This window comes from Typha latifolia, chromosome 10 (assembly GCF_019914945.1).
Source record: "Typha latifolia isolate L0001 chromosome 10, TyphaL0001v2, whole genome shotgun sequence".
Lineage (NCBI taxonomy): Eukaryota > Viridiplantae > Streptophyta > Magnoliopsida > Poales > Typhaceae > Typha > Typha latifolia.
In genome coordinates this window covers 1980641-2000801 of record NC_133095.1, presented here as the reverse complement: position 1 = coordinate 2000801, position 20161 = coordinate 1980641, and the positions used below count along the sequence as shown (strand labels likewise).

At 39.4% G+C, this 20161-nt stretch overlaps 3 protein-coding genes across 4 annotated transcripts; 2 read left to right on the top strand and 1 right to left on the bottom strand.

The window, feature by feature from the left end:
• Positions 1 to 1377: 1377 nt before the first annotated feature.
• Positions 1378 to 6942, bottom strand: LOC140796861 (pyruvate kinase isozyme A, chloroplastic-like). Its single transcript, XM_073150008.1, has 6 exons — positions 6203 to 6942; positions 5141 to 5231; positions 4851 to 5044; positions 3717 to 3838; positions 2393 to 2871; positions 1378 to 1811 (listed from the first exon to the last, which is right to left on the bottom strand). Exons 1-6 carry the CDS (start codon positions 6713 to 6715, stop codon positions 1510 to 1512), a joined length of 1701 nt encoding a protein of 566 aa, XP_073006109.1. The 5' UTR covers positions 6716 to 6942; the 3' UTR covers positions 1378 to 1509.
• A 1820-nt stretch (positions 6943 to 8762) lies between these two features.
• Positions 8763 to 12099, top strand: LOC140796640 (large ribosomal subunit protein uL4z-like). The gene is made up of 2 exons (XM_073149713.1): positions 8763 to 9928; positions 11718 to 12099. Exons 1-2 carry the CDS (start codon positions 8822 to 8824, stop codon positions 11829 to 11831), a joined length of 1221 nt encoding a protein of 406 aa, XP_073005814.1. The 5' UTR covers positions 8763 to 8821; the 3' UTR covers positions 11832 to 12099.
• Positions 12100 to 13342: 1243 nt separating this feature from the next.
• LOC140796031 (uncharacterized) lies at positions 13343 to 17022 on the top strand. Of its 2 annotated transcripts, none has more exons than XM_073148868.1 (3): positions 13343 to 14000; positions 14818 to 15260; positions 16121 to 17022. In XM_073148868.1, exons 2-3 carry the CDS (start codon positions 14862 to 14864, stop codon positions 16802 to 16804), a joined length of 1083 nt encoding a protein of 360 aa, XP_073004969.1. In that variant the 5' UTR covers positions 13343 to 14000; positions 14818 to 14861; the 3' UTR covers positions 16805 to 17022. The 2 variants fall into 2 exon arrangements, with proteins under 2 accessions (XP_073004969.1, XP_073004968.1); XM_073148867.1 differs by having other exon boundaries at positions 13344 to 14000; positions 14837 to 15260.
• Positions 17023 to 20161: the final 3139 nt, after the last annotated feature.

The following is a 20161-nucleotide window of genomic DNA, read 5'->3' as shown; positions in this document are numbered from 1 at the left end:
AGACATCCATGATTGAAGCAATTTTTCCCTTTTTATGAAAGCTTGAACTGATTTTCTTTTACTCTTTTGAGGGGACATCATTTTTCACTTTTGTTTTTCACTTTAATTTATTTATTTATTTATTTATTCCTTCGGCTTTTCTCCTCCTTTTTAAGTGCCTTTTTAACGAAGCTTTTCCTAGTTATCTTTCGTGATTCGCGCTTTAATATTTGCCTAGTTTCCCTCTAAGTCTACGTACCGATGTGGCAGCACCTGATTGGAATCTCTTTTTTTTTTTTTAACCTCATTATTATGGTCCTCTACTGTCATATAATTATATTTAGCGTCACTTTAGGAGTATACACTTGAAAGTTGAAATTCACATGCCTATCTCTTAATCTAACGATATTATAAGATTTCTTTGATGCGCAAGGATTCCATGTCATTTTGGTTTATATTTCACTAGTCAATGCATTTACGTGTGCTCGCAAACTTGATAGGAAATCCAAGTATGGATATATTCAATAGGTACACCCCAAGCCAATGTGTCAAATTCCAAGCTCTGACTATGTAGTCTGGAGACGTACAAATATCTGTTTGAAAAAATGCCGATGAGAACAGTACAACTTGTCCAGTTGGGACGAAGTCGATTTCCAAATTCTTGCTTCTGTCATCAAGAATTTCTGGTAAGACCCACTAATAAAATATGGTTCAACGACAAAACCAAGGCAAAAGTATAACCCACATAATTAAAGGAAATATGCAGACCTACTCAAATCCATGGGCTTAGGCTAATAGTTGACAACGAGAGCCCAACTCTGGAAATTGTCGTATGGCAAAACACTACATAGTAAAAGGCTGGCTAATCGCAGAAGCACAGCACTTAATAGGTTATAAGTTTTGGGAAACCCCAAGGTCTATATTAGCAAGCAATATAGAATATGTTATCGTTAATTAAAATTACTAATGTCGTACAAGTTCGAATCCTTTAATTGGGGCACAGTTAAAGTTCTCAACTTCTCGTTTATCTCAAAAAAATGGAAAATATTATTGCATTAAATTCCTACCAAAAGAACTAAAGAAAATTAAGAACAGCAAGATTATAATTCGAAATGGCATAAACTGCGAATCAGACTTCAACAAGAGACCAAAAGCAAGAGGAGCATAAAGACATGAGTGCAACATGAAAACCAGAATTATTACTTGTACGAGCGAATTATTAATAGCTGTTAGCAAAGATATGGTGCATCTAATTCTAGCTTTCATTTTCGCTTTTGAGTCTCTACATCATTATTGAAAATTACAATCTTACTATGCTTAACCATATTTCTTTGGACTCGACAATATATAGAAACTCGGAAAAGCATAAGAAACATTTAACAGAAGAGTCAAACATGATAAGGAAATGTGGCAGATCTCTGATTTCAGTTGATCTGAATAAGTAAATAAAACTAAACTCATAGCTAAAAGTTGTAATTAGGCAGAGAACCTTAAAAGAAAATGGACACAATAAATAATAGATCACTCACCCTACGGAACATTCATCACTTGTATTGACTGCAACATGTCCGAGAGCGCTATCACCAAGTCACCAGACTGAATCATTCCCCTAGCCTTGAGCAAGGAAAAGGTGCGGTTAAGGTTACTTTCCATGTCATCAGAGAAACCAAGGCGGAAGGGTATGAGACCCCATTGAAGGTTCAGCCGTCTCCTAACAGATGTTGACAGTGTGAATGCAAAAATTGGACAGTCTGGACGGCATCGGGAAAGGAGAGAGGCCATGTGGCCTGTCTTTGTGTAGACAAATACTGCATCTACTCCCAAATTGTTTGCTGCAAAGAAGAATAAACCCAATCAAGAATGATTTAAGCATGAGATCCTATGAACAGCATTTAAGCAAATAAATGTAGCAGAAACCCACGAAGTAGGACTTAGCTGAACCATAAGAAATGTCACCAGACATACTGGAAATTCGCTGAGCAGCCCATGATAGTAAAAGTGTAAAATGTCACAAGCCATACTGGTGTAGGTTCACAAGCCATACTGGTGTAGGTCATACCTTACTGAAGTCTGGATAATTTGTAATTCTGTTTTCTCTACAAACTTAAGGTTCATGTAAGTACTCCTATGCTGGTACTTCTCAAATCAATTGTTTCTAATCACAGTAAAAATTTGAAGTCATCTAGACACTTTTACTAGTTCTCCACAAAGAGCAGACTCCTGCGTAGTGAAGGAAGTTTCTCAATTTTGCAGTGAAAGTTGACAGAGATTTTGAGTGAACAAATTAGAATAAGGAAAGTGTGGATAACATGCTTGCTCAAATTCAAGTTTATTAGTTTAACGGTAGTGCTTACTATTACAACAGGAAGAAATGCGCAGTTAGATTTCAAGATGTTATAATGACTGTCCATACCCATTTTAGCAGCTGAATTGCAAATTTCTTCTGAAATTTTGTCAGAGAAGGTAGATGCAACATCTGGAAGTTCCATTGCCTCACCACGCTTCTCCTCTCTCCACCACCTCTCAATTCTTAGGCTTACACTTCTGAGGACACTAAGTGCCTTCTCTGGATATCGGCCCATAGCCGATTCACCAGAAAGCATTAGAGCATCTGCCCGTTGGCGAACCGCCTCAGAAACATCAGCAACTTCTGCTCTAGTTGGTGTCGGATACTCGATCATAGATTCAAGGAGCTGCGAAGCAACAATTACTGGCTTGTTTAGCTGCCTACATAATTTAACTATCTTTTGTTGCGCTGAAGGAACTTGTTCAAGTGGAATTTGAGCACCCATATCTCCTCTAGCAACCATCGCTCCATCAGATGCTCGGATGATTTCATCCAGATTTTTCAAAGAATCAATGCTCTCAATCTTTGCAACCACCGCGATTTCACTGATCATGTATTACATGTCAATGAATTAGGAATTTAGACAGTCAGAAAGAAATAATGTCTTAAAAGGGGAAAACACACTTGGTGACTAGTTTTGCAATCAGAATGCTGCATTAAAAATTAGAGAGAAAAGACCAACAAAGTATTAGTATTTCTCTGACCCTTTGGAGTTTGGAAAATAATGCACAAGTCATCCTGGAAACAATAATCAAAACCTAAATGGCAAGTGCTTTAGTTCATAAGGCCACAACAGTGGGTTAACAACATTTCCTATTTATGAGATGCTTTGAAATCATATGGCATGCTTCCCCAAGTGTTTAGATGGTTAATTCCTGCACAAATTCTATGAAATAGTTTATGGTGCCCCAAGATGTTAATCAAAGGTAGGCAAGTATCCAACAATTGAAGAAAAATAGGCTGATGTGGAAATTGTCAACTTGAAACTTTTTGACATTGCTAACAAAATAAAAGTAAAGCCATTAAATTCAAACTTGGAGGATGGCCAATTGACCATATATCCAGAAAGTCAAAAGTTTTCAAAATTTCCATAATCAATTTCATGACAAAAGATATGGTTAACTGTCCCATTCCAGGGACCATGACAAATCATTTGAGCATTATTCTCTTCTCTATGTTGGTCTTCAATCTCCATAAAGTGCTTCAACTAAGCAGGGACTAATTTGTTGAATTGTCAACCAGTGGACCAACTTTTAACCTATTGCTTAGAAAATATTGAGTCTATTTTTGCCACCTCAGTACCAGGAAACAGTACACATCCCTTTCTAATTTGTTAAATTGACAAAATAAAAATAAAATAACATAAAAATAAAGGGAAATTCCCAATTACCTGCCACGACATCTTGCATCTATGTAGCTTTTGAGATGATTAATGACTTCTGCGGACTTCACAAACGAAACGGCAATAAAATCTACACCTTCAGAAATTCCAAAGTCTATGTCAAGCCAATCCTGCATTATTAGCAACTTGAGGTGTGAGATAAAGAGAATATGAAATTTCTACTGTGTAGATTAACTCATTCCAAAGTCTATGTCAAGCCAATCCTGCATTACTAGCAGCTTGAGGGGTGAGATAAAGAGAATATGAAATTTCTACTATGTAGATTAACTCATTTTCCTATCTTCAGACTTTAGTGCTAGATTTCCTGTCAGCTTTCTAATTGTTCATTTGCCAGCTTTTCAAAGCGTAATTACTTTTAGATATAGACAACTCTATAGACAAAATAACAGGCAAGATAATTCCTTGTCACGGTATTCCAATTTTTATTGTTTGCAAGGATATCATAACAGGAAAAGGAACATGCTTCAGGATAAAGGTTAGTTTATGCTTATTCCAAATGGCAATCCTTGAATGACAAGCTCCACTATTTGCGAGCTTCTCTTTGGAGAAAACTCTCAGTATCCCCTTTGAATGCACTAAACAAGTAAGTGATACATAATGAATGAAGTTGAATGGCCCTACAATATGTTATACATAAAAAACAGGCAATGTCATATAAGAAAGCAGCCTGAAGAAACAGAGCGTGGCTTGAAGAACCAGATGCTACAATCAGTGATCAAACAAGAGAAACCTTGATTTAATTAACAAAGGGGCAAAATTATATATAGAATGGCAATGTTGATGAGGGCCTTAAATTGATCAATACATGACAAGGAAATAGATAAAAGTCTACACCTATATTATGGAAGTTCCATGAAAACCCCAAATTTGTGTTCAATGCACCAATAAAGGTTGTTAGCACATGCCTTTCTATACCTATACTGTGAGGCATTAATGTTTCTAAACGGATAGGTGAAGTATTTGTAATTTTGTGGCATTTCTTGAGCAAGCATTCTGAACATTACAGGAGAGGAAATTCAACAACCTTTTATAAGGTAGTGTTGAAAAAAGGATGCTATATCATGCTAGTAGAACCAGATTTTTACAAGATCCAATACTCAATTGGCATAAGAAGACACTCACCTTAGAAGATATTGTAGGAAGCATAGCATTACGTTCCCGCACAAGGCTACCATCTCGCCAAAAGGTAAGATTAGCCCGTGGCAACAGCAGACCAGGATCAGTACAGAGACACTTCACATCTGGCCCAAATTTCTCAATCACCTCAAATCTAGCCATTCCACCATCTACAAGAAGTTCATCACCCACCTTCACATCTGTGTTGGGTACAAAGAATCACAAACTAGTTCATTATTAGGCAGAAAGAAAAGCATGCCTGCTCAGGAAAAAAGATGACCTCATCAGACAACAACCTTCAGCAAAACCATCATAGTTCACATGAATGGTGTGATCTGGAAGATTGGAGTTAAAAGATCTGACACTAAATGTCCAAATCTCACCATCCTGAGAAAATTAAGTATTAGAGAACTCAAACCTGATTGTACTGAATCTACAGCTTGTTATGCTTGCATGAAGGAAATGCCTGGGCTGCAGTTACCAGTCCAAAAGGCAGGAAGCATGAAGCATTTAAAAAAATAAAGTTCCTCCGTGGAAACAGAAAAAATCAAGATAGCATCATAATAAACAAAAAAATAAGGTGCATCCTATGAGAAACTTCCATTAAAAATAATCCAATCATAAAGTTTCAGTAGTAAAACTACATTGGCACAGATTTTAAGCACCTTCCTGAAGCACGGAAAAATAGGTATTGCCACTCTACCAATCCATCTTGTTATACACAAGTTCATGTACATTGTGCATATCTATGATATACACATCACACGCTTTTACAAATATGGTAATACCAGTATATTTTTTCATAAATTTGTAAAAGATCTTAATAGAGTTCCCATACTAAACTGAGATCTTGAAGAGATTGACAAGACATGGACCCTTTGTAATCTATGGATTTTAAGCTGTATCATGAAGTGCTCATGGAATTCTCTCTAAAAGGGAACCACATCACTGCTGTTATAACTCGTCAGATTCCAGTACTTCAGACTCCAATCCTCAAGAAATGAATGGTAATGTATTGTTTTGTTTCGCCTAATCATATATCCAAATACTGCTATTTAGATTGGATTGCCAGGACATAAGCGTTCATTTTAATCAGAGTTTACTTAATTAAGGTTTCTCTGTGACTTCTAAAGAAAGTTAATCTGCATATGACGAAAGCTCAATGGCGTTTTTCACGAAATCAGCTTCCACAAAAACTAATACAACAAAATCAAGGTAAAACCGATAAGATGTGACCACTTTGACAAAACTATACCCAAATTATCTAAATTTTCTAGCACCATATCTGGATCAACTATGTAAAAGAAGAAGAATGGAGAAACGAAGCAACTTTGCTATCTTTTAGGCCGGTAATCTACCTCAGCTTTAGCAGCCGGCGTGCCGCCGAGGTCACCCATGTGGATCTCACTCCCTTCGGTATCCATCATAATGGCGACGGCGTATCCCTTCTCCTCGTTAAGCCGCCGGACTTGGCGGATCACTTCCCGGTGCCACTCGTGCGTGCCGTGGCACATGTTGAGCCTTGCCACGTTCATCCCGCCGACTGCGAGCGCCTCGAGCTGCTCCGCCCCGCACGTGGCGGGGCCGATGGTGCACACCAGTTTCGTCCGCCGTGTGCTCCGGAACCCGTTCTCCTTCAGCTCCGCCTCCGTCACCGAGTCCACGTCGATCGCAACGCCGTTCTCGGAGGCGAGCAGCGGGGATCCGAGATCCGGAAGCGGCATCGAGGCGGATGCGGACACCCTAGGGATCCGGCGGTGGCGCAAGCGGAGGGCTTGAATCTGGGGGAGAGGAAGAGAGGAAGGCGAGGGGATGTGGGAGATGGAGCGGTAGGAGGAGAGGTGGGAGAAGAGGTGGAGGGATTGGGCCATCTCGTAAACCCTAGCGGAGATGTTGGAGAAGAAGAAGGGGGAGGGAGGTGGACGAGATTTTTATATATTGAGGACTGAGGAGGTGGGGTTTTTAGCAGAAGTGGTGACGGAGATTACGAGGGGAGATATGGCTTGGCTTTGTTCCTTTGCTCGACGACGTCGCCCGCAGAGAGACGGGTTGACAACTGGCGGGTACGGATTTGGATGTCTCTTAGCGGGTAGACATTAAGATCCATGTTCGTTCTCCTTAATATAAATATTAAAATAACCTAGGCTTCACCAACCTTTTTATCATAGCTATCCAATCTAAGCCTATTCAATCCAAGCTCTAAATTATTGTGTCCCGAGCCATTATTCGTATTTGCCACATTCTGAACTGAATCGAACCACCAAACTAAACTAGTAACACTTAAATAATTTGTCCATAATAAATTTATTTGAAGGTGAACTTAAACTTGTGGTTACCTCCCAAGTTTCTAAACTTGAGTGATATGTTCATTCTTTTATCTTGTAAGGTCTTGTTTACTTTGAGTTTAGAGATACCCTGAATTGGTTCAATGACTCATAACCTGATTTAATAATTAAATATTTTTTTTATTTTTTATATCTAGTCAAATTTATTATTTAAAATATATGAACTAAAAAATAAAATTAACTAATCGAGTTCGGAACTTAACTTCAAACCAAACAAGGCCTTAGTAGCAGGGCACCAATGGATTGATTACTTATTTGTATTGTAAGCTACTAGTAAACCTCACATGCCCTCATCTAGATTAAAGGATTGCTTCTAAATAATTCATAATGTAGTTAGATAATTTAAGAGCTTAATGAATATGATAGAGATTTGGTGCACATTAATTTTCATTTGGGTTAGTCCTTTTTTTTTCAAAATTGGAAGCTATTTAGCTTAGATTGGAACACTCCACCTAGTTTTACTAGGTGAAGTGTCAAAAATTAGGAGATTCAACAGCTTTTGGGGGAGCTCCCCAGCAGACTCCAATTTACATCGCCGCGTGACCACTTACCCTGGGACGTAGCCACAGCCACTCTATTTATCTCTCTAAAAATGCGAGAGACCTTAATAACCCTAAAAAGCTTCGTTAAGCCATGGTATTCCTTTACGACTTGCTTAATACGGTAAGGACAAGTTGTTTCATAGCACAAGCATTGAACAAGCTCTGTGCTTCCAAATGCCCCAAGCAGTGGATGCGATCACAGCTTTAATCTATAGGTTTTTCTACCTGTCTGCATGCCAACTGGCATCTAACCCGCCCCAACCAAATTTTGCGGCCAACTGCATAATGTTGAGGGACTCCAGGTCGACTTGCGTCCAAACCTGTCGACTGTATCAGCAAGCATATGCATGTAAGACTAACCCATCCGAGTCAGTCCGAGCATACCTCTAGAGCGCAGGTATGGATGCAACATTTTTGATCATATATATAAAGGAATACATTGTGACATAAGATTTAAAGCAAATACGATAAAACCATGAACTCCTAAATTGTAATAAGGGCCGTAGTTGCTGTGAGATAGGGAATCACTGCTGCTTTTGATGGAACCCGTGCTAGTATATTTACATCTTTGTTAAACTGGGAAATGGAAAAATCCTTCTATTGATCAATGAAGTATTAAAAGGACTTGAAGTCGATGGCTGAGGTTTTGCTGATAGATATGATTAAGTTTTTAAGGAAATGCGAGGGAGGCCAAATGGTGGACAAAAATAGCCTTCTCCAAATCATAATAAATTAGATGTAACGCTAAACTAACTCTCGCGTATCGATTCATATATGTCAATAAGTAGGCCTTAACAATTAACATGCGTAGCCCGGCCCTCTCGAATTCGACCCTCTTATTTTGTTAGTGGGCTAAACTTTTTCTTTTTAGTTTATGGGCTGACCGGGCTGAGATTTTGAACCCAATCGGATCAAAACCCGTTAGCTACGTGGCGCATCTCATTCGAACGGACGGTCGTGATCAAAACCCTAGGTCCTACCCCGACTACCCTCTCTGTATATATATATATATAGATATTCTCTCTACCGCGCCTCCTCCCATCCGTTATCGAACTCAAGCTATCGCTTCTTCTCCTCCTCCAAAACCCTAATGGCCGCCGCCGCCCGTCCCCTCGTCTCCGTCCAATCGCTCGACGGGGACATGGCCACAGACGGCGCCGCTGCGGGCGTCCCCCTCCCTGACGTACTCAAGGCTCCGATCCGCCCTGACGTCGTCCGCTTTGTCCACGCCTCTCTGTCCCGGAACAAGCGGCAACCGTACGCGGTGTCTCGCCGCGCTGGACACCAGACTTCGGCGGAGTCGTGGGGAACCGGCCGCGCCGTCTCCCGTATCCCCCGCGTTCCCGGAGGTGGTACCCACCGCGCCGGCCAGGGAGCCTTTGGCAACATGTGCCGCGGCGGACGCATGTTCGCCCCCACCAAGATCTGGCGCCGCTGGCACCGGCGCGTCAACATCCACCTCCGCCGCGTCGCCGTGACCTCCGCCCTAGCCGCCTCCGCCGTCCCTTCCCTCGTCGTCGCCCGCGGCCACAAGATCGACTCCGTTCCCGAGCTCCCCCTCGTCCTGTCCGATTCCGCTGAATCCGTGGAGAAGACCGCCTCTGCCATCAAGATCCTCACCCAAGTTGGTGCCTTTCCCGACGCTCAGAAGGCCAAAGACTCGACCGCCATTCGCCCCGGGAAAGGAAAGATGCGCAACCGTCGATACATCTCCCGCAAAGGTCCACTCATTGTCTACGGCACCGAGGGTTCCAAGATCGTGAAGGCCTTCCGCAACATCCCCGGCGTCGACGTTGCCAATGTCGAGCGTCTCAACCTCCTCAAGCTCGCCCCGGGTGGCCACCTCGGGCGATTCATCATCTGGACCAAGTCGGCGTTTGAGAAGCTGGACTCAGTGTTTGGGACCTTCGACAAGCCATCGGAGAAGAAGAAGGGATTCGTGCTGCCAAGGCCTAAGATGACAAACCCAGATCTATCCAGGATCATCAACTCTGATGAAGTGCAATCTGTTGTTAGGCCGATCAACAAGGAGGTTAAGCGTCGCTCTCTGAAGAAGAACCCGCTGAAGAACCTGAACACCCTGCTGAAGCTGAATCCGTATGCGAAGACTGCTAGGAGGATGGCTCTCCTTGCCGAGGCTGAGCGTGTCAAAGCCAAGAAGGAGAAGCTGGAGAAAAAGAGAAGCCCACTCACCAAGGTATTGTTCTCATTTACCTAGTACTAATATTTCTTCAATCTGAATATCTAGATATTATAACTATTTGTAGGTTTTTAGTTCGTTGAACATTTCATTGCTCTATGTTAGGATTGTGGTTACTAGCGTTCCGTTTTATTTCTTACATAGTGTTTCACTGTTATGTCTTCATACTTTTAGTATTGTTATAGTTGATATTTAATATTTCCGTTACCTTGCTAAAATCTATATTAGATAATATCCAATCGGTCTGTTACTTATCTTAATACTAAGTACAGCTGACATTTATCTGACTGTGATACATGGACTTTGCTATTGTGGATTGATTTTTTATTTGGTTGATGCTTTTGTTATTCCTTACTAATATTCTGTTTTATAATCATTTTGCATGGTATGTATTAGTGTCAGTGCCATTGTTGATTTTCTGGTTTTTCTGATTGATAATTTTTTGTTTCTTTTCATGTCATTGTTCGAATCTGATGAAAAATGTAGATATGTATGCAAACCATTCTTATCATTTTCATATAAACTATCGGATGAATTACCTAGTAAGCATTATTTGTTTATTTGCGATATTTTCTGTTAAATGCTCTTGTTGCTTGTTTTTTCGTCTTACTGAATCTTCCTTCATTCTTTTGGGCGATATGGTTTGTTTCTTCTTTTTCCTTTCTGCTAAATGATGACATCTTGCATTAACTTTCAGATTTTGATGGTTGTTGCTTGATAATATGATAATGCTACTGTTGCTTTGTCATTGGTGTAATATAAATTCTTATTGTATTGACATGCATCTACTAGGAGTAGATAGCAGCAATTGTTGGACTTATGCCTTAGTCCATGGTGCCTAATATTGTGATCACTGCCTGAGTGATTCCGAAGAGACCCAAATTAGAACTTGTAGGTGTAATTTTTATGGTTTAGTTTATGATAACCTTGTATTGCTTGGTATTGGTAATACAAAATATGGAACCACTGCAGCTGGAATTGTAGGACGACCGGTGAACTGTTTCTGTAAAATAGGCAAAGCTATGTCAAGTAAGTAGATAAGAAAGTTATTGTTCTGATTTTGTTGGTTTAGATAATCTTTATTATTGACCCAAATTGGAAGTTAATTGAGGGCTTTTGGCTGGTCTATTCAGTGCAGTACATTATTGAAATTATGTAGGTAGGAATTTATATTTAAGAACAAAATGTTAAGGTGTGAGCTGATTTGTCTTCTGACTTACTGTCTATTATAGTTGTTTTCTTTTGCTTCCAAATGTGTACATATCTTGGTCCCCCCCGCCCCCTCTTCTTTTCTTCTTTATACATAGATAGTTTAAATGCTTGGATCTTATTATTAAAATACCTTTCTCCTGATATCTACTCTGGGCTGCTATCGACAGGCCTGTTAAATTTCCATTTCCTACTTGTTCATTATGTTATGGTATATGAGCTTAAATATTTTTAAGCATGGTGTCCATACGCCCCATAAGATTTTCTTAGGCCCCTGAGTATTTGAGTTTGATTTAGAAAATTTGAATGAAGTGACTTATCATTTGGCTACTGCTCTTTCGCATGAGTGTAAAATAAATCAAATCAACTGGTACTTATTTTTTTCTTTTTGTTTAGAGCTGTTGGATAGATGATTCTGTAAAATAAATCAAATCAACTTGGAAGGAACACCAATCTTGCTTTTTATACTTAAATCTGCCTTTGTTCCGTCAACTAGTTGGCACCTTATTTATTCCTTGTGGCTTTTTAGTCTCCCAAACTTGTTTCACTTGTTATTTGACATGTTAATCTTTTGTAGGAGGAAGCTTCTAAAATCAAGGCTGCAGGGAAGTCGTGGTACAAGACTATGATTTCGGATAGCGACTACACTGAATTTGAGAACTTCACAAAGTGGCTTGGAGTCACTCAGTAAGGATTTAGTCTTCACAGCTTCACTCTTCGGTTCTAGTTCATGGATTTTTGTTCCAGTATGTGTTTGTTTTGGTGGAAATGTTATTTGATAAGAATACCTTTAAGACTTGGTGGGGTTCGTTGCAACCTCGCTTCTCTACCTTCTTTGCAGAGGCCTAGAGTAGTGCTCATGGAACTTAATTAATTCTGACTTTTTTTTTTGGTATCATTGTTATTGCTATCTTGGTAATCTCTACATTTACATACTAAATGGTATTGATATTTCTATCTGGTCTCTACGTCACAGTATTCGTTCATTCTTTTTTGGTTTCTAAGCTTGACAGTCTTGATTGGAGGTCCTGTATACGAAAGCATTAGCCCATTAGTTGATTTGGAAATCCAATATATGAGGGGTTTATATATAACTTGTCCCCACTCTTGTCCTTAAAGCAATCTATCAAGTGCTCTTTACAACCTACCCTACTCTTAACCTATACTTACGATGTCGACCAACAACTTTAAAATAAACAATGGTTTGGTAACTGGTCAAATAGTCAACAAGTTGCTTGTATGCAGTGAAAATTATAAATGTCAAAATACACTTTTCTGTGTTTAACTAAAGAGTTTGGTATGGTTATACGTTAAGTAGTTCTTTTATCACTATATTTTTTCCATCTGGAGCGCGTCTGTAAGTCGGCTCTCTTTTATTAACCAATAATAGATTTTAACATAATTACACCATGACCTCCTATACTATAGCCTATTTTTATATGTACTTATTTTTTTTCTTTTTGTTAACTTAACTCTCGATATGTTAACAAAAAAAAAAAAAATCAAATGATTATTTTAATTTTTAAATAAAAGTGTAATAATATGTAGATGGAACATTGATACACTCATGCGTAACACTGTCGATAACATTGTAGAAAGAAAGAGCTGACGAACCCTATTTCACCCTCCTCTCTTGTCATATTAGTATAACCCCATCATTTTGGTCAATGCTAATTCTGTCGGTAATGTGGTAGACTGGTAGGGGCTTAGGTATCGGTGATGGCTGTTTAACTTTGAGATCATTATGGGCTTCTCCTACTTTTGATATCTTCTTAAATCCATTGTATGGGAAAACACTTGCTCTACTGGAAGGTCTTAGAAAAGTAGTGGAATTTATCGAAGCAGTTAATACCTGGTTCTTCAATCACTCCCTTATCTTGGTATAATTCTCTTTCAACTATTTTATCTATAGTTGACTCTATACGCTTGGTGGGCCCACCTCTCGAAGTTTTGAGAAATTATGTAAATTCGATCTGTGGACTTTCCCTTTAAAAAAAAGAAAAATCTCATGAGCCTCAAATTCAAATATCTTCAAAGTTGAGATCTAATATATGTCCTATTAATCCATGCCTCAAATCCCTCATAATTGTGATGGTTTTCCATCTCTTTCCGTTAAATTCATCTGTCGTAGATTCCGTGCCATTCCACAGACCACAATGCGTTACTGCTTTGTTTCAAGAGCTCTCTCTCTCTCTCTCTCTTTCTCTCTCTCTCTCTCTCTCTCTCTCTCTCTCTCTCTCTCTCTCTCTCTCTCTCTCCATCAGACCCGCACCTAAGTTTGATCTCATCCACTCAACCTATCTCATTCGACTTCATTAAATTTATCCCTATCGAAGAATCCTTCGCTAGCCAACAACTACCCAATAACTCCCCCACTCTTATCAGGAGCAGGAAACTTATCGATGCTCAACTTGGTCGAATGTCTTGTTTCCTATCTCCTCTATGTTTGGGGGGAGCTTCTCGAGTTTCCTTGGATAGCTTAGCGGGGAATGTAAAATATCGTTTTTTTTTTCACTTTAGTCCGCTACAAAACAAAACTGATGAGGATATGTTACTTCTGTTAAATATTTTGTGATTAGCGTATAATTACGAGTTAAAAAAGGAAAAAAAAAGAAAAAAAAAGGAAGGAAAACCTTTTGAGTTGTGATCTACAAGGCTGAGGAGGTAATCATGAGATGATGGAAATTTGAAGGGAAAAAGCGTTTATCTAATTTTGATTTTCCTTTTGGAGTTCTTCGCAAAACAGCCTTACGGGGGGCAACCCAGCACGCCGTTTTCGAAGAATATGCGGTCGCTGCTCTAAAAATTAAGCGTCGGGATCGGTCCCTAACCGCCGGATTAATCTAGCAATCCTCCGCAGGTGAGTCTCGGATTGGTCTCTTTGATGCTGCTGCATTTGGTTTCTGATTTGGGCAATGGAAGATGGCGTAAAAATTGAATCTTTTTCTCCTTTCCTTAGTTTCGAATTGCGTCGTTCTTGGTTTTTAGTCAAAAATCTCAGATGGGTAACTCACCGTTTGGTAGCAAATATTAGTTTTTAGATGATTTTTGAGGTCGTTCGATCGAGAACGTTGATGGGTTTATTTCGTAACTGGCTAAAAATCGTAAGATGCTTGTTTCTGATGTGCGAAAAATTGCTTAGTTTTTATCTTTTTCTCTTCCTTTTCCTTTAGTTTTGGATTGGTTTGTGTACTCATTTGTAGTAGTTCAATTATATGCTAAGATATTGATTAGTGGACTGCCTCTTCTCTTTAGCTTTTAGTTTATGTTTTTGATGAATGGTCGTCGGTTTCTTGTGGAAATAGCGGTCGATGTATAAATTTGACCAGTTCTAATTCCCACCGTGCATGTATTCAGCTCTTTTTGATGCTATTTTACTTCTGTACTTTGTTCTTCTAAAATTAATCTCCTTTTGTTATCAAGTTGGGAATTATTTAAATGTTTACTTTAGAAAAGTAATCTTAGAGATTGTATTTCTTGCTGTTATGGTTGAATTTATAGATGTTCTTGGAAGAAAAGGAAATAAATGGATTGATTACTGAAACATATTGAACCCTTTCTTCTTAATGGAATTTGTCTTCTTTTCTAAAGCAGTAATTCAGTTACTCAAAATTATTATTTGTTCAGAAACGGCTATTTCAAAATATATAGTTATTATATCTTTACCCATTTGACAGGCCATTTTGGATCTAACAGGTAAAGATTATAGTGTACTGTAGCTATGAAGTTCAAGGACGGGGACAAGGTGGAGATATGCAGAAAGAATGATGAGCCATTCAGCTCTTGGTTCCCTGCAACGATATTATCGCTAAATAAGTATAGATATACTGTTAGATATGAGCTATTTTTGACTACCGAAGGAGAGCCTATGGTAGAGAAGGTGTACAAGGAGGATGTCAGGCCTCATCCACCACCTGATAACAAGAAACGATGGATTCTTGGGGAGGTGGCCGAGGTGTTTGATCTTCATTCATGGAGGATTGGGAAGATTGCAAAGATCCTAAAGAACAGCTATTTTGTTGTCAGACTCTTTGGTTCCATTCAACTTAGAGAATTTCATATATCAAGGTTGAGGGTTCGACAAGCTTGGCATAACAACAGATGGGTTGCAATTGAAAAGGTAGAAGACGATTCTTTGAATAAGTTCTTTTATTATCATCTATTAGGTGGTTGTTAACTAACTACAGCCTATTTTCATGATTCTCTTTTTTATTACTTTCTAGCATGGTATGATTCATATGAAGTACCTAAGAAGTTGCTTATAGACTGGGAGAGAAATTCTTTTCCTTGTGAAATCCCCAATATCTTAGTTTTTCTCTGAGATGTAACAAAGGTTACATTTGGTTAGGGAAAATTAAAAGAAAAGTTGGGAGGCAGAAAACATTCTCTATTACAAAGTGCAAATTTTGAAATTCTAAGTGAAACTGTCTCATAAGCGGTTCCAGTGTTAATTCAATGTTGCTGAACCAGAAAAAGAACATTGGCTATTGATAATAATCTTTGAAGGGACCATAACATAAAACATTCTGTGATGGCCATACAAGAGTGTCTATCAAGACGCAGTTTGTTTAACTCTTGATATTCAACCGAGTAACGAGTTTACTTGTATGCTGCTGCTTGCTGGTAGGTTTGTCTAGAGAAGTCTCATGTACCAACATGTAATGAACTGCAGCATTGGTGCATTTGTTTTGGTTACTTCTAATAGAGATCTAGAGTAACTCATTTCTTTGTTTGAGTTATAATTTTCTTTCCCCTCCGTCACTGGTTTTAGTATGCAACTACTATTTCTGTAAGTTTTAAGTATGAATTTTCTTCTCTTTCGGTTCTCATATATATTTAGCGGTGGATGAAAAATTGCTTGAAGTTTAGTCTAGAAGTATGAGATGGAAGCAGAGCCTCTCATTTATTGAATGTGGTTGCAGATCTCTCATGTTCATACTCTGTCTGTGGGCATTTTGCTAACTGTATTCTTCCTTTCAGGTAAGTGAGCAGAAGAAACCTGAGATCGAAGAGAGATGTGAAAAGAATCATCCTGTCCTTTCCACTCGTGTAAAAGATAATTCAAAGAATCTGAAGTCCTCTCATAGCTTGTCACCTGATGACGTGGATAGATCAGCACTCAAGAAAAGGAAAACAACCTCCAATGCAGACATATTTCATGAGCTAAGCAAGAGAGCACTGCTTGCAAAGGGAGATGCTGTTTCTTTTTCAAAAAATATATTCTCTGAGAACTACTTGCACAGATCCAATGAAGACAGAATATATAAACTTTCTGAAATCCATGTCGATAAGAGGAACACGAATAATAAACTTGTTATGGAAGAGAATGAATGCTCTGTTGCTAGTTGCAGTGGAAATGACTTGGAAGAATACACGCATCAAGATAGAAGAAAATGTGTGGTATTTCCAGATTGTTTCCCTGATGATGCCATGTCTTCATGTCCATTTAAGTCTGAGAAGAAGTACCAAGGCCTTTCTAAAGATGAGTTAGCTGCAAATGTTCATCAATTAGAGCTACAAGCGTATCAATCTACTGTGCAAGCTTTTTTCGCCTCAGGTCCTTTAACTTGGGAGCAGGAGTCACTTCTAACGAATCTTCGGCTCTCTCTTAATATTACAAATGAAGAGCACTTACATCAGCTAAGGCACCTGTTATCTGCTTAATTTATTTCTCGCACCTAGTTATCTTAGTTTTCAGTAAGATCTCAGGTAACTTGAGGTACTGGTCTTAGGAATCATTTCCTGATCTTTTCTGTAAAGTTGTTCAAATCTGTAGATGAGGAATCTTTGCTTTATTTATGGTCTTTAAGGTATTGACATCTGCAATTTGACTGTCTTGTTAGTCTTTTTGATATAATATATGTAAATGTTTTCCCAGTTAATTACTTGTAGCATTTCTTTTTTAACATGAATAAGTTTATGATTTAGCAAGCATCATCATTGTCCATTGTTTAAAATGTGTTCAACTTAGGCTACAAGTTGCTTGGCAAACAAGGTGCCTTCCATTTATATGCATTAGAAAACCCCACCAGGTTGCTGAAAGCAATTATATAGACAAGATTTATGTTGCTTGGAAGAAACAAAGAGGATCTTGTCGAAGATCCACTCTTGCATTTGCCATGGTTTAGGAGTAAAATATCTAATATTTTGGAAGTGCTTATAGTTTCACTTCTATAACTATTGATGTTAATTTGTGAAAAAGAAAAAGAAAAAAGAACATCTTCATACTAACCACTAAACACAATAGTTAATTCACTATAGAAGTTCCTTCTTAGCACTTATGATATCTATATATTCTTACTTAATAGTATTTTGCTGCTTCCACAAGTAAAAGACTCCTCTCCAACTTGGAAGTTGAAGAACAATTCATAGGCAAAGCAACCATGAGAAGCTAAAAATGTCTTATATAAGGAATTCTGCTACAAACAATAATTCTGTTTGCTTTAACCTGACATTCTCGGATTATAAAAGTAGAGTTTATTGCTCCTGCTGATGCTTTAGACAACTCTTTTATTTACTTGCTGCTAACTTTAGACACATATTAGCTATCTGATATCACTTTTAGACATTTCTAACGGAGAACAGAGAAGGTTGATAAATAGCCAGTAGAGTAAATTTTTTTGTAAATTTGGAAGCTTGAAGCAAAGTTTAGAAATCAAAGGCCATGGTGGTCTCTGGCATAGAATAGTTGGAGAAGTTATTGTGCCATAAACTAATCTTGCAGTAGGACATAGCCCCAGTTAATGTTGTCCTAGTTTGAGACTTACCCAGTTTATTGAAACTTAATTGGTAAGTCCTCTCTGACATAGCCCCACTTGTTTCACAATGTTGTCTTAGTTTGTGCTTAATCTCACAAGTTTATGCTTCTTCTCGAGATTGTACGAAGGATTATTAGTTGTTTTTTTTATCATATAGCTGTTTAAGAGCTAGCATCTCTACGCTTTGTACTTAATTATTCCAATAATAAGTTTTCTTATCCAATAGGCATCAACTATATTAAGTCTAATGATCAAAGTAGTGGACATCACTAGTAAATGATCTTATTCTTCTTCTTTTTCCAAACTGCTGGCATATTCTTTGAAGTCTTCGATCGACTTTTAACTTTCTCTGCTTTCATTATTGCCTTCAAGAACTAGTCATTGCACCAAAAGGAGAAAAAAGTCCCTTACACGACACGAGTGTGATACTCTACCAGAACCCAATCACAGATTGCCAAATATCGATTGCACGATATTCATGCACCACGGCAGCAAAGGATCCGCCGCATCATACAACCGGCGGCGGGACAACTTCCGGCGGCGGCGGAGGCGCCACCTCCGGTGGTCTCGGCGGATCAACCTCCGGCGGTGGGGGGCGAGGCGGCACGTGCGGTAGCGACGGCACGGTAATATCCGGGTCCGGCAACGTTGGGATTTCCGGCTTAGGCGGCGAGGGTATTGGTGGCCGAGGGTAATCCGGCCCGGGCTGCGGGACGACTCCGGGCGGGGTTTCGAACTCCGGCGGCCGGTCGAACTCTGGTAGATCGTTCGGGGGGTACGGCCGGTCAGGATGCGGCGGATGCGGTAGCTCCGGCGGCGTTTCGCCGCCTTGAACTGAGTAGCGACAGTGGAGTGTGATATTTGCCGGGAGTAGGTACTTTTGGGATTTTGTAATTCTAGGATGGAGTAGTAGTGGTGTAAATAGACGTGAACTACGTGTGGATAATGGGATGTAGCATAAGGGAATGGAAGTTCTGACGATGTTAGTAGCCATCGTTTCTACTTGAGATTTGAGAATAGATGTTAGGAATTGAGAGAAGTGATTAGAAGCTTTGGTGATGGAGAAGATTTGGAGGTGAACCAATCCATATACGTACGTAGGAGGATGGATTGACACGTTTCTATTCGTTTGCATGGGGTGTTAACATGGAACGACACGTATGTTGATGAGTATGGAAGTGCACTATTGGTCGAGTGCATCTGACGGTTAAAGATTATATTTAGGAGAAATGATATTTTTATGCCTAATTTTGCTTCATTTTGTTATTTGATCCAATCCATAACGATTCTAAGCAAATTTAAGAATATAATTTTCAAAGGGAATTTTGGAGGATCTAGCTGTTGGATCTTACTGAAATTTGGATAAGTTGTCGCCCTTGAAGAGAGCTTTCTGATGAATGTAAGATCTCAGGATTTGGATGACTAGATCTTGAGATATTGACCGAACAGTAGCGGAAAGTTGGATGAACCTTAGCTTGTTAACCCTTCAATAGCTATATAGATGTTTTAAAGTGAAGTGGGGGGAAGTTACTCTAGAAGAGGGAGATTAGGAGTTAGAGGAGGCCAACCAAGAACTTGGGCAGTGAAAAAAAGAAGGTGGAAGAGGGCGCCAATGGCTAGAGCAAAAAGGAGGGAGATAAGGACAACAATGCTAATGCAATTCTCAGATAAATTTAAATTAGAATTTTATCCACATATTTATACACTCTTTTGACCCAACCAACCAGATTAAAAATCTAAAAATTAAAGGTTCTCGCTGCGGCACGTTTGAACACGCCCAATCGTGTTCGAACACACAAATTTCGTTCTTTATATTTGCGAACACGTGCCGGCGTTCGAACGGGCATGTTCGAATAGGCTGGTTGGAGTTTGCTAAAGTCTTTCTCGTCGTTGCCAGATCCTCCTTCTCCTCTATTTCCTCGCCGGTCCAAGCTTAGTAGCTACTCTTCCTCCCCTTGCCCCATCTCCGTCGATTTCTCGCTCCGCCCTTTCTATGCCATCACTCCATCGGAACTACTTTCCCTGCAATGGCACGCGTAGCCTCCAGCCCACATGTCCCACTCTCGATCAAGTAGTGGCTTGGCCCTTAATGTCTGCCTTTCCAACGGTTGTCTCTTCAGCCATGCGTTTCATCGTCGCGTTGCCACAACTCTAGTCTGTGACCCTGTCACTGTCATTTCCCCTACCCACCCGTCCCCATGTCGGGCATTATTAGCTGCGACTGCCGACCAATGGGGAATTTGCCATAGCTATAGGTGGTTGG